The sequence below is a fragment of the Brassica oleracea genome, chromosome C9 (assembly GCF_000695525.1).
Source record: "Brassica oleracea var. oleracea cultivar TO1000 chromosome C9, BOL, whole genome shotgun sequence".
NCBI classification, from domain to species: Eukaryota; Viridiplantae; Streptophyta; class Magnoliopsida; order Brassicales; family Brassicaceae; genus Brassica; species Brassica oleracea.
In genome coordinates this window covers 50,747,026-50,760,779 of record NC_027756.1, presented here as the reverse complement: position 1 = coordinate 50,760,779, position 13,754 = coordinate 50,747,026, and the positions used below count along the sequence as shown (strand labels likewise).

Below are 13,754 nucleotides of genomic sequence, written 5' to 3'. Positions count from 1 at the left end.
CGGATCATTATTTATATGATATCGCACACGAAAGAAAAATTTCTGTTTTTAAAATTAACTAATTAACTCTATACTTATTTTTTTAAATATGATATCACACATTCGTAAAAAAATAGATAGTTTAAGATGCAAAAAAAAAATTTACTTAATGAATATAATATGAACGAATATTACAAATACATCATTTAATAAAATAAATAATTAAAAACTGAAAATTCATATCCGCGCTGGCGCGCGGGTGAGGGTCTAGTTAACCTTATTTAAGTACGGCCACATGTTTAGTAACCAAATAAAACACTAATTCAAAATTAGCTCACAAAGTGGGGTAAAGAAGTGAACACTCATAAGTCACAAAGAGAGATTTTTAAAGGAAAAAAAGCAATAACATTTAACTTTTTATGAAAATGGGAAATCAAAGGGGGTACTGTGGCCCTTGTAATTCTAAGGGGCAACTTGTTGAACAAAGACTTTAACTGACATCAGATTTTCACTATATATATGGGAAGAAGCACCACGAAAACAAAACAAGTTTCTAAGAGTTTTGAAGGCGAAAAAAAAGAGCAAGAAAGAAAGAGAAGATTATATATTACATACAAAAAGGGGAGAGAGCAGATGGAGTGGAGGAAATGGTACTTGGATGCAGTTCTTGTTCCATGTGCTCTTCTTATGATGTTCTGTTACCACATCTACTTGTGGTTCAAGGTTCGAGCCGAACCTTTCTCTACCATCGTCGGCATTAACGCCCGTGCTCGTCGATCTTGGGTTGCCGCCATCATGAAGGTGTAATACCTAACACTCAATAACCGATTTATATTGAAAGATAATGTCAAACCATATGATGTATTTGATATAAATTTGTCTTACAATGGACGAATGTGGATGTAGTGATTTTATGTAGTAATCGTCTTACTGGTCTAGGTCAAAGATAAGTTTAATTTGTTGAGCATGAATATATATTGGTGACTGCAAATTTCACATGAAGATTGTATACTGAGACAATTACTTTGGCTTTGGGTCCAAAATTCTAAGAAGATAGATGTTTATGCAAATAAAGTTATAGTATATATGGGAATAATAGTAGGAAACTAGATATTATATGTTCAACCCACAGTTTCAATTTCTATTAATATAGTTCGATGTATGAGTATATATATTATATGAATATAATGTTATCTCCATATATATACATCGTATAACTTGTGTTGAAAAAATGAATTCTCAAAAAAAAAAACTTGTGTTGAAAATGCATTTATATAAAATATATGAATTGTTGCTCAGGACAACGAGAAGAGAAACATCTTAGCTATACAAACACTACGAAACACGATAATGGGAGCGACGCTAATGGCCACGACTTGCATCCTCCTCTGCTCAGGCCTCGCCGCCGTTTTAAGCAGTACTTATAGTATCAAGAAGCCTCTAAACGACGCCGTATATGGAGCTCATGGTGACTTCACAATGGCAATTAAATACGTAACCATCCTCACAATCTTTCTCTCCGCCTTCTTTACTCATTCTCTCTCCATTCGCTTCATCGGCCAAGTAAACATCCTTATCAACGCTCCTCAAGAACCTTCCTCTGATGATTTTGGCGGAATCGGAAGCTTCGTGACTCCCGAATATGTATCTGACCTACTCGAGAAAGCTTTCTTGCTTAAGACGATAGGTAATAGGCTTTTCTACATGGGTTTGCCTTTGATGCTATGGATATTTGGACCTGTGCTTGTGTTCTTGGGCTCCTCGCTGATGGTTCCCGTTCTTTATAACCTCGACTTTGTGTTTATGCTGAGTAATAAGGAGAAGGGTAAAGTGGATTGCCATGAAAGGTTTTGATGATCACTGCTCTCCTTAATTATATATTTAATTTGATGTTGAATATATAATGAATAATAATAAACTTGTCTTAGCCGCTTCACCACAAAGAGAAATGTACGCAAGAATCTGCCAACTAAAGGCATTTTTAGCAAAAACTTAAAGGCATTACTAGTGGTGATATTAATCAATATAATACTAATAACTAGAACCGGCCTGCCCTACGGACGGAATAAAAATTTAAGTTAAGTAGTTAAAGTAAATATTTCATATAAATTGTTATTATTTAAAAATATACATATTAGTTAAATTTTGTATATGTTATTGTATTTAAAGATTAAATAAAACATGTTATCTGAAAATTAGTTATGATTTTTAAAATAAATATTACTTTTTATTTTTTAAAATATGATTTTGTGTCTTGTTAAAAGGTTTAAGATGATTTGGTTTTGTTGAGTAATCTATGTTTTAATTATATATTAAGAATTGGATGTGAAAGTACACCGATTTATTGTGATTTTCTGGAGTTGGATGACCATAAAAAACCTTGAGATTCTTTTTTTTTTCATATCAGAATGAATATTATTGATTCGTTTTCTTAATAATTTTTTTTTTAATTTCTGAAAATCACTGTTTTAATTATAAGTTAATTTGTGGATGTACTTTTTCATCATTTTAAAAAAAAATTATGGAAAAATTGCCTAATTTTTGTTTGATTGATCGTTGAGTAATGGTAAATGAAAAAATGTACATTACTTTTGTTCTTATTTTTTTCTTTTTTTTTTGTGAAAATTTTTTTTTGTTCTCTAATTTCATAGTATTGTGTATTATATTATGTGTTTTAATTTAGTTCTTTTTGAAAAAAACACTGAGGTTATAAATTTATTTAGTTTACATTGTGCAATTAATTATAAAATTGATAGATTATATTGTATTAATAATTTGGTCCAGATAAGGAAAACATGTTATTATCCACGAATAGTTACTATATATGATCAAATACCAACCTACTGTTAGATCTCTCCAAAGTGAAACTAACGAATTTATTTCTTCCCAAATTAAAAATTACAAACTCATTTCTCCATGACTTAGTAGTTAAAATTTAATAATCTATACCTTATAATATTCAATTACTTTAACCAAACCAAAGTCTAATTTCAACCAAATCTAACCCAAAAAGCTAAGCTAACTTGATTTCTTCGGCTTCTCTATCTGATTATTCTTCGGTTCATGATAAAGCCATTTCAGCATCTTTGCATTCAACAAAGCACGATGTGATGTTATTTGTCACAGTGCTCTATTGCTCTTTCTTCAGATGCTCCCATTATCACATTGATGCGAAGTCACAATAACCCTAATCTATATATATATATATAGAAAAAGTCAAAACACCAAAACAAAATACTAATCTTCGATTTATGAATCAAAACCAAAAACCATAATTTCTAATTGAATCCTCCAATCCAGTCGTAATATTATGATTCTTAAGTTTTTAACCCAATTGGAAAAGTTAAACAAAAAAAAAATTGTTGAACGGTAGATACGTAAAAATCAGAAAACTATAGAAAGAATGTATTCATGCCAAGTTTCTTGTTTGTAGGCTGATTCAGAGCTATAACGTCAGTAACACGACTCCACGGCAAATCCCCAGCAAATACTATACTCTCACCACATTTAACATTTCATGCTTTCCAGAATCTGAGCAGCTTCCTCGAGATTAATTGTTCTTGAAAAAGAAAGTTGACTGTGAATCACTGACACTTTAGGAGCCTTAAAATGCTGAATTCTCCCATTGAGACTCACCAGTCACTGTGTTATAAGAAATAGAAGAAGAAATATGAATTACCAAGACTATGCACGCTTTACGTATTCTAACGTATCTAAATCCGAAATAGCATAACAAAGTATATATTTTAATCTGTCTTAACATAACCCATCCAAAAGCCTCCCATAGACACTAACCAGTTCTTTGTTGTTGCAGATGTTGTTTCCAGTACAAAATAGAGATACCTGATCATCAGAAAGACCCGTTCGTTAAGCCTCGGGCTTCCAGCTCGTCGATCCCATTCCTTCACCGTATTTGTCTAAGCTCCGTACGGATCTCAACGTAAATCATAGAATCTGAAGCAAGTAGCTTAAATTCAATAAACACATCTGCTGCTTCATTATATATATTGTTTTGTGGAAGTTCTCTACTAAAGTTGAGATCTAAAGATGATACTAACAGTAAGTAATATGGTGTTAAAATAACGAAGATGGAACTGAATTACGATGAAAAAAAAGAAGAACCGAGATTGGTACATGATGAATAAACCCGTCTTGGAAGCATTGGCATAAGAGATACAAATAGGATCCTGGTTGCTCCGCGTAGTTAATCCTCCTGCGAGAGTTTATCTGCTAATAATGATTGTGAGCAAAGACCTGATGAATTTTACGGATGCAATCTTACCTATATACATGCAGATTCACCGACTGGAAGGTAGGGGGACATATTGATTGTAAAATCGTGGAATGAATGGGGTAGATGGAGTTAATTGTAACTTTAATGATAATGAATGTATGCAGCCGAGTTACATTTCTCAGAAGAGGATGTGAAGAGTTGCAAGCGAATAGATGCAGAAGACGGATACCACCAAAGAAGGAGCTCCATTTTCGGATTAAAACAACGGCGGCAACCTTAACTATTCCGTGAAAGAGAAGAAGATGAAGACAATAGCTTACTGGGCTTCCTAAGAAAATCTATATAGCAGCCCATAGATTACATGGTTAATGAAGTATTGTGTTTCAAGCAAGCCGTGCACGTGTCAGCCGGTAGAAAAGCTCGACTTTGTTACATGGAATTCTAGGTGGCGGCACCAAGAGGGAGGAAACCCTCTTTATATATAAAGATAGATTCTAATTTTATTTAATTAAATAAGCAAAATTATAACAAAGAAAAATGGACCAATCATAAAAGAATAAATGTAGAGAGAGTGTCTGATAATTTTGTTTGACTCTCTTGAAATAACAGATGTTTATCGTGTTTCATAAAAAGACAAATATAGAAAGAGTAACTGATAAATTTGTTTGAGATTCTTGAAGAGGAGTGTTTCTCGTGTTTGTCTCCTTCCTTTTATTTAATTTCAGTATTTTGATGTTCGGATACGAAACTGCTATTATGGATAGACAATGTATCAAGAAGGTTCAGTTCTCTCCAACATCGTTTAAAACATTTGTAAATTAAACAAAAATATCTTGAAAATAATAATATATATATAAGTAAATCTATATATGTATTAGTATTAGTATAACTAAATTAACTAATTCTATTTGTTAAGAAATTGTGTTGATTTTTTTTCAATGACTTTTAAAATTGCAATTAATTAGCCTTTAATTAATTGTACTATTAATATTAAATACTTATGGATTACTATATGTTGCATTAGTATATTTAGACTAATTAATAAGAAGATAACAGATGTGAGAGATTTTTCAAAAAAACTGTGATGAATTGTCTATTTTGGGCGAATCACTTGATGATTTGCTTAAAGTAAATAGAATTTTTTTTATATAATATATCTACTCATACATCTAAATTATAAATGATAAATAACATTTTATATTCATTTCAAAAAATTATAGAGATATACATATATTTAAATTCTTTAAACTAAATATTAAAATGATATGTACATTATGATGATATTTATTAGTGAGTTTATTTCTCCTAAAAATAAGTTTTATCTTGAAACAATAAATCTATGTCTAAAGTATATATACATATATATGTATTCAAATTTAGTAATTTTATCTTTTAGTTGGAAATTGTGTTGAATTTTTTTCAGTCATTTTAAAATTGCAATTAATTAGATTTTAAATTATACTATTGATTATTAAATATTTATGGACTATTATATGTTGCATTAATATATTTATATAATCTAAATAAAAAGATAATAAATGTGAGATCTTATAAAAATTTAAAGTATGATTAATTGTTTATTTTTAGTGAACTACTTCATGATATGGGTTTGAAAAGAAAAAAAAGTATAAACAAAAACAAAGCCTCTAAACGATGCCTATAAAAGCACAAATACTCTAAGAAAGAAATCTTACGCCTTGCCCAAAAGAAAGAAAACGAAAGGAAAATGGAAACTCTTTGGTTCATCATCTTCTCCCTCACTGCTACTTACTTCTTCTTCTTCATCACCAGATTCCTTTGGAGTCAAAACTCTAAACTACCACCAGGCCCTAGGTCTCTTCCCATCATCGGCCATCTTCACCACATAAAGAAGATTCCATTACCACAAGCCCTCCATCTCCTCTCTTCAGTCCACGGGCCTGTTCTCTTCCTCAAATTCGGATGCCGTCCCGTTCTCGTCCTCTCTTCACCAGAATCCATCGAAGAATGCTTCACCAAACACGACCAAACACTAGCTAACCGCCCCAGGACCATCACCTCCGATCACTTCAGCTACGGCTACACAAACTTCGGATTCGCTCCTTATGGAGATATCTGGAGAACCCTCCGGCGTATCTCCACCCTCGAGGCCTTCTCCTCCTCAAGTCTCCAGAAGAACTGTTATATCCGTAACGAAGAAGTCTCTTATCTCTGTTCCAGCATCTTCAGATCATCAGTAGACTCTCGTAGCGTGGACCTCAAGTATCATTTCAATCGCTTCACCGCTCACGTCATGCTCAGGTTAGTCTCAGGGAGCCGCGGCGTCGAAGAGAGAAGTCCGGAAGCAGAGCAGAGGTTCTTGGATGATTTCAAGTCTAGGTTTTACTCGAGCATGTCGATAAACGCCTGCGATTACTTCCCGGTGTTGAGGTGGATTGGGTACAAAGGTATCGAGAAGAGAGTGATGGAGATGCAGAGGATGAGAGATGAGTATCTCCAACGACTCGTCGACGATGTTCGGATGAAGAAACATGATTCCACAGGTTCGGTGGTGGAGAAGTTCTTGAGCCTTCAAGAGACAGAACCAGAGTTCTACTCAGATGATGTCATCAAAGGTTTCGTAGCGCTAATGTTCAACGCCGGAACTGATACTTCACCGATGGCGATGGAATGGGCAATGTCGGCTTTACTGAACCATCCTGATAAGCTTGAGAAGCTAAGAGAAGAACTCAGATCTAACGTTAAAGGGATCATACAAGAATCGGATCTAACGAGTTTACCTTATCTTCGGTGTGTCATCAATGAGACGCTTAGGCTATACCCTTCAGGTCCGCTCTTGCTTCCTCACTGCGCATCAAAGAGATTCAACTTAGGCAGCTACGAGATTCCGGAAAACACAACGTTGTTCGTGAATGTGTGGGCTGTACATAGGGACGGTGAGCTTTGGGAAGACGCGGAAGTTTTCAAGCCTGAGAGATTTGAAGGTTTTGTTGGAGATAGAGATGGTTATAGGTTCTTGCCGTTTGGAGTTGGGAGGAGAGTGTGTCCTGCAGCTGGATTTGGAATGAGGACAGTGGCGCTTGCTGTGGGAGCATTGGTTCAGTGTTTTGAGTGGGAGAAGGTAGGTAAAGGAGATATAGACATGAGGCCTGCGTTTAGTGTGGCAATGGCTAAGGCTGAGCCTCTTGTTGCATTGCCTAAGCCGTGGCCTGATATGATTCCCATCTTGTCTCAGCTCTAGTGTCATCTGTGTTGGGCAACAATAAAGTTGATTTAGACGACGACATTATATATATATATATATATATCGATAATAAAGAGAATGTATGAATGATCATATGTTACCTTAGTAATGGAATCATTTTCTTCACTTTTTCGTTCTTTCTTAGCACTAGATGATCTTTATTTAAGGAAGGGTCTCGTATCTACTCCTTCCACCGTTGCTTTTTCATTCATTCAATCCTAATAAAACCAAAAAAATAGTGATACAACAAACAAAATGAGAAGTCTCACTCAGTGATGACCATCATATGAACTGGATCAGAAGTAAAGCAAAATTGAGTTGCAAACGTTCGATGTTCAATAAACAATCTCTGATACAACAACTATCAGCGGAGAAGCTATACTATTAGCTATGTAATTTCTTTAGACAGGAGAAATCAAAAGAAGAACCCCCCAAAAAAGTAGATTTATGCACCCTCAATGATGGTCATTTTTCCCTGAAAATAGAAACCAACTACAGCATATGAAAGTATAGTCGGAACACAGAGACAGATGCACCTGTAAAGCTGTTCCATACGTACAACAAGAGCTAGCTGATGATTAAGGACCATGGAGGACAGTCAAATGGTCAAATTAGCTTGCTTCCTCACTTCTCTTCCATGTCCACAATTTCCACCTATACAATAATGTATACCAAGAAGCTTGAGTTCCCACCAAACAAAAAATAATCATTGTCAATTGTTCTATAAAAAAGAATGAAAAAACAATCTTCTACCTTGACCAAAAAAAAAAGGAAAATCTCTGGTTCAGTATCTTCTCTCTCACACCTACTATCTTCTTCTTCTTCTTCATCGCCAGATTCCTTTGGAGTCAAAACTCCAAGTTACCACCAAGCCCTACGTCTCTTCCCATCATCGGCCATCTTCACCTTATCAAGAAGTTTCCTTTACCACAAGCTCTACATCTCCTCTCTTCAATCCACGGCCCTGTTCTCTTTCTAAAATTCGGATGCCGTGCCGTCCTTGTCCTCTCTTCCCCAGAATCCATCGAAGAGTGCTTCACCAACCACGACCAAACCCTCGCGAACCGCCCCAGGACCATCACCTCTGATCACTTCAGCTACGGCTACAAGAACTTCGGACTAGCTCCTTACGGAGATCTCTGGAGAACTCTCCGCCGTCTCTCCACCCTCGAGGTCTTCTCCTCCACAAGTCTCCAGAAGAACTCCTTTATCCGTAACGAAGAAGTCTTGAATCTCTGTTCGAGACTCTTCAGATCATCCGTTGACTCTAGGAAAGTGGATCTCAAGTATCATTTCACGCTTCTCACTGCTCAGGTCATGCTCAGGTTAGTCTCTGGGAGTCGTGGCGTTGAAGAGAGCGGTCCGGAATCAGAGAAGAGGTTCTTTGATGATTTCAAGTCGAGGTTCTTCTCGAGCATGTCGATGAACGTCTGCGATTTTTTCCCAGTGTTGAGGTGGATTGGGTTCAAAGGTATTGAGAAGAGAGTGATGGAGATGCAGAGGATGAGAGATGATTATCTCCAACGACTCATTGATGATGTTCGGATGAAGAAATTTGATTCAACCGGTTCGGTAGTGGAGAAGTTCTTACGCCTTCAAGAAACAGAACCAGAGTTCTACTCAGATGATGTCATCAAAGGAATCGTAGTGCTTATGTTCAACGGCGGAACTGATACTTCACCTGCGGTAATGGAATGGGCAATGTCGGTTTTGCTGAACCATCCTGATAAGCTTGAGAAGCTCAGAGAAGAAATCAAATCTAATGTTAAGCATAAAGGGATTATACAAGACTCGGATCTCTCGAGCTTACCTTATCTTCGGTGTGTCATCTATGAGACGCTCAGGCTATACCCTGTAGCTCCACTCTTGCTTCCTCACTGCTCATCAAAGAGATTCAACTTAGGCAACTACGAGCTTCCGGAAAACACAATGTTGTTCGTAAATGCCTGGGATGTTCATAGAAACGGTGAGCTTTGGGAAGACGGGGATGTTTTCAAGCCTGAGAGATTTGAAGGGTTTCTTGGCGATAGAGATGGTTACAGGTTCTTGCCGTTTGGAGTTGGGAGGAGAGCGTGCCCTGGAGCTGGATTTGGAATGAGGACAGTGGCGCTTGCTGTCGGAGCATTGGTTCAGTGTTTTGATTGGGAGAAGGTAGATGAAGGAGATATAGACATGAGGCATGTTTTTGGTGTGGCAATGTCTAAGGCTGAGCCACTTGTCGCGTTGCCTAAGCTACGGCCTGATATGGTTCCTATCTTGTCTCAGCTCTAGTGTCATCTGTGTTATGCATTAGAGTTGCTTTAGACGATTGCTTTTTCTACATACACATCGACAATAAAGAGAATGAATAATGATCAGAAATCACAAATGGTTACCTTAATAGTGGAATCAGTTTCTTCATTTTTCGTTCTTTCTTAGCATTAGATCTGCAAGAGGAAGGAAAGAGGATCTTAATCAGGGAAGGGTGTCTCGTCTCTCCTTCCTTTAGATGGATATCTATGGAGAAGGATCATTTGTTGAATAGCCACGGTTGCTTCTTCATTCATTCAGTCCTTATATAACCAAAAAATAGTGATGCAACAAACAAGAACAGACGTCCCACTCAATGATGACCATAATATGAACTGGATCAGAAGCACGTAAAATTGGCTTGCAAATGTTCGACGTTCAATAAACAATCTCTAATACAACTACCAGCGAAGAAGCTATATTTAGCAATGTAGTTTCTTTAGACAGAAGATGGCAAAGAAAGAGAGAACCCAAAAAGTAGAATCATGCACCCTCAATGATGGTAATTTTGCCCCTTGAGAATAGTCCATGCCCTGAAAACAGAAACCAATCACATCATCTCATAGTATAATTGGAATGCAGAGACAGAAGTAACAATGTTATCACCTGTAAAGCTGTTCCAAAAGTACAACAAGAGCTATCTGATGATTCAGGACCATAGAGGAGAGTCTAATGGTCACATTAGCTCGCTTCCTCACTTCACTTCCATGTCCATAAGCTCCACCTATACAAAACGATATCCTTGAAGCTCCCTGAAAACAGAGATCGCCACAGAATCAAACAATCTCCTACTTAACAAGTTCTCTTAAGCTTTTCCATTTGTAAAGACAGGTTTCCTCAAGATCAGATTAACTTCAAACTCAACAAAGGGAAAGGCCAAAGCTTACACTATTGCCTGCATCCCCAAGTAACTCAGCCATCTGTTCTGAATCAACGTCACGGCCTCTCTCGTCAAGCACCACAACCTAAAATCTCACATTCAGACTGGACTAACACCACATTCTAAAGAGAATTCAATCATACCCAATCATCAGGCCCAATAAGCTTCATCACAGCCACTTCTTCATCCTCAACCTGAGCTCTAACATCCCTACGAGTAAAAACACTATTGACTTCAAACCAAAGCCATCTAAGTTACTGAGCTTTATCTCCAAAAATCGAATCAACGTACTGAGCATTTCGAGGATTGGAGCGAACCAAAGAATCCTCAAAGGAGCAATACGGTTTAAGCTTGGCTTTGTACTCATCGACCAAGAGTCGAACACCTTCTGCTCTCTTTTTCCCCACTGTTATCACACGTATAGGCAGAGCTCTCTGTGAACCAAAATTCACCAATTTCCATCAAAATATAAAAACCTAATCAATTTCGATAGAATCTCGAGCAGAGAGTGGGGTTTTACCACTGCTTGACCTGTGTATCTACATGTTCTTCCTGTTAAATGACATCGTCACATAATCTTCGAAACCAACAAGAATCGAAACCAAATTTGAGAAAAACGAGAACCTTTTTCGTGAGGAGTAAGGGAAGCAGATGAGTAAGGAGTAGCCATGAACGAGATTGCCACTTTTTGAGTTGTTCTTCACGTTTAACGGGACGACGACGATTGCACTATCCGTTGGACACTCGAGAACGAAGCCGCAAACGCGATACCGAGAGAGTTTCTAGCCCATCTCCATCATTAACAAAACAAGTTTATAAATGGGCTGAAGTACAAATTATATAATTCATCTACTTTAGGCCCATTAGGAATAAACTTTCAAGCCATTCAGTTAAGTCGTACGGTTTTTAGCTTTTAATTAAAAAAAAACTAAAAAATGTTTCGTAGATAAAAAATAAAAGAGACATCTCTTAGTCAAAAATAGTGTCTCTTAGTCAAAAATATATAAAAAAAAGTCAAATTATGAATTAAGAACCACGAATAAAAGACTGAAGTTAATCATACTCTAAGTAAGTCACTTAGTAGATCAAATTTAGTTAATTAATCACTGAAATATCTTGATATCAAAAAGGATAAAAAGAATTCCAAGTCATTAACTAAATCATAAAATCAATATATCTTTTTATCTATTAAATAACTTATTTATGAAAAATAATTAAACCGTAAACAATCCTAAAATCATAAAAGCATATAACTAGAAATGTTTTCACATGTTTAAAATACCTCAGTACAAAAAAGTTACTGTACTTCTCACTCTAGTATCTTCTCCAACCTCTTTCTAAAAACTTCCGATCAAAGATTACTTGCTCCGGTGGCCGGTGGTTCTTAGCCACTGGTCACCATTATTTTTTGTTTGTATTATATGTTTCTCTTCCCGGTGGGGATCTGTTTTTTTTTTGCGTTGGCAATAATAATCTTCGCATAGGCGATCTTTTGCTAGTGTATCCCAATCTTGATTGAAGCTATTCTTCAAGGCTGCTTTCGAAGTTCTTCAATTGAGAATGATATTAATATCTATATTTCTCCTCTTTCACGGTTTTTAGAATTCAAAAATCCGCTTGCTTTATGAAGTCTCTTTTGTTTTCTTGGATTAGCACATACTCCTTTCCATAGAGAGTCAATCTTCACTCTTCTGAAGATGGAGCCGGTGATTAGGCTTTAAGTGAAGTTTCTTTGATGGAAAGGTGGAAGTGATGTTGGATTAACCTTGATTAATCTGAGGGAGATCTAGATAAATCGGCATGCTTCCTATATCGGAGATGGTCCGATAAAGATTTCCTAATGGATTGATTAAGTATTCCCTGGAGTTTTTTAATCCAATGAAACTTGTAAGAGATTCTCATTGAAGCAACGATTGGGTGAAAGAAAGGAGATCGAAGGGTTTCAAAGTTTGTTTCGGTGACCAAGCCAAATCAGACAGTTATCTGACATCGGCGGGGCGTTCCGGTTTCCTCTCAACGCATACGGTGGCGCGTCAAACGCGTGTATGGTCTGGAACCTTCAAGATTTGCGTAATGGAAGATGGAGACGCGTGTCACTTTGGGACTCGATGAAGACTATTGAGCTTAATAATATTTCGTTTACTTTATCGTCGAGTTGTATTTGATGAGGTTCAGGCTTTGATACTCTTCTTGTAACTGCCCATTGGACTCTTTCTATAGTAAGAATCAGTTGACAAAAAAAAAATACCTCAGTACATACTACACGTAACACGTGTATGTCCGAAGGGGCCATGAAAAGACAACGTTAGGCTTTTTCTAATTGTTAGCATATATTATTCCCCATAACGCATCCCTGCCCACCAGATTAATTATTTATAGTTTAGTAGTATTCTTGTTTCCATACAACACATTTTAAAACTTCATATAGCACATAGAAAATAAATATTCGTGTTCTTTTGTATATATTCCCAACCTCCACATCTTTAATAGTTCTAATTCCGTATTAAACAACTCTTGGCATCTACACACTCATTTGCCCCACCATGCATCTTTGTCTTTAGCTTTTGGAGGAATTATTTATTAGTAAATCAGATATAAAGCTTTAATTCGCAGTGTCCGAATACTTACAAGTGGAACCAATTTTATCGGAAATAATTTCTATGTACTGATGTACACAAGAATTTTACAATAAGTCTATTTCTAACCTAAGACACAATATAATGATCGACATCCATCCGTTAACCTAGAAGTAAAGGTGTGTAAAACTGTAAATCTAGGTAAATCCTCCATATGCTCATATAGCAATAGCCAGGCTTGAACGTCTAATAAATGAAACGTCGGATCTATTCATATCAAAATATAGGATTAAAGCTATGAAAATTTGAGCACGATAGTATCTCCATATGATTTTCCATTGTCTTTGTGATTTTATTTTTCATGCACATAAATAGTTTTATTGTTATTGCAAAATAATTTCTTAATTGGAGATTTACCCAAGAGAAAAAGACAAAAATAACACTAAATCAAGTTTTTGTTCCCAAACTAGCACTCAAGGTCAAAAGTCACAAAAATAACACTTAATGTTTTATCAAAAGTCACAAACTTAGGGTTTAGAGTTAAAGGGTGGGGTTTAGGATTTACGGTTTAGT

The 13,754-nt window shown here is 36.2% G+C and overlaps 4 protein-coding genes across 6 annotated transcripts; 3 read left to right on the top strand and 1 right to left on the bottom strand.

Annotated features, from left to right (window-relative positions):
* Window positions 1–541: 541 nt before the first annotated feature.
* On the top strand, window positions 542–3,458 carry LOC106317119. 2 transcript variants are annotated; one of them, XM_013754978.1, is made up of 3 exons: window positions 542–780; window positions 1,279–1,666; window positions 3,413–3,458. In XM_013754978.1, exons 1-3 carry the CDS (start codon window positions 613–615, stop codon window positions 3,415–3,417), a joined length of 561 nt encoding a protein of 186 aa, XP_013610432.1. In that variant the 5' UTR covers window positions 542–612; the 3' UTR covers window positions 3,418–3,458. The 2 variants fall into 2 exon arrangements, with proteins under 2 accessions (XP_013610432.1, XP_013610431.1); XM_013754977.1 differs by lacking the exon at window positions 3,413–3,458 and having other exon boundaries at window positions 1,279–1,850.
* Window positions 3,459–5,757: 2,299 nt separating this feature from the next.
* On the top strand, window positions 5,758–7,438 carry LOC106318462 (cytochrome P450 81D1-like). The gene has a single exon (XM_013756454.1). It carries the CDS (start codon window positions 5,940–5,942, stop codon window positions 7,431–7,433), a length of 1,494 nt encoding a protein of 497 aa, XP_013611908.1. The 5' UTR covers window positions 5,758–5,939; the 3' UTR covers window positions 7,434–7,438.
* Window positions 7,439–8,189: 751 nt separating this feature from the next.
* On the top strand, window positions 8,190–9,824 carry LOC106318463 (cytochrome P450 81E8; the record flags this gene model as incomplete). The annotated part of the gene is made up of 1 exon (XM_013756455.1): window positions 8,190–9,824. A coding segment is annotated over one exon (1,518 nt), but the record flags the coding sequence as incomplete, so codon positions are not given.
* Window positions 9,256–11,392, bottom strand: LOC106318464 (putative RNA methyltransferase At5g10620). 2 transcript variants are annotated; one of them, XM_013756456.1, is made up of 8 exons: window positions 11,230–11,392; window positions 11,126–11,157; window positions 10,897–11,039; window positions 10,749–10,815; window positions 10,613–10,690; window positions 10,332–10,477; window positions 9,812–10,258; window positions 9,256–9,713 (listed from the first exon to the last, which is right to left on the bottom strand). In XM_013756456.1, the coding sequence occupies exons 1-7, from the start codon at window positions 11,273–11,275 to the stop codon at window positions 10,219–10,221; spliced, it is 552 nt and encodes a 183-aa protein (XP_013611910.1). In that variant the 5' UTR covers window positions 11,276–11,392; the 3' UTR covers window positions 9,256–9,713; window positions 9,812–10,218. The 2 variants fall into 2 exon arrangements, with proteins under 2 accessions (XP_013611910.1, XP_013611911.1); XM_013756457.1 differs by having other exon boundaries at window positions 11,126–11,136; window positions 11,230–11,381.
* Between the last annotated feature and the right edge of the window lie 2,362 nt (window positions 11,393–13,754).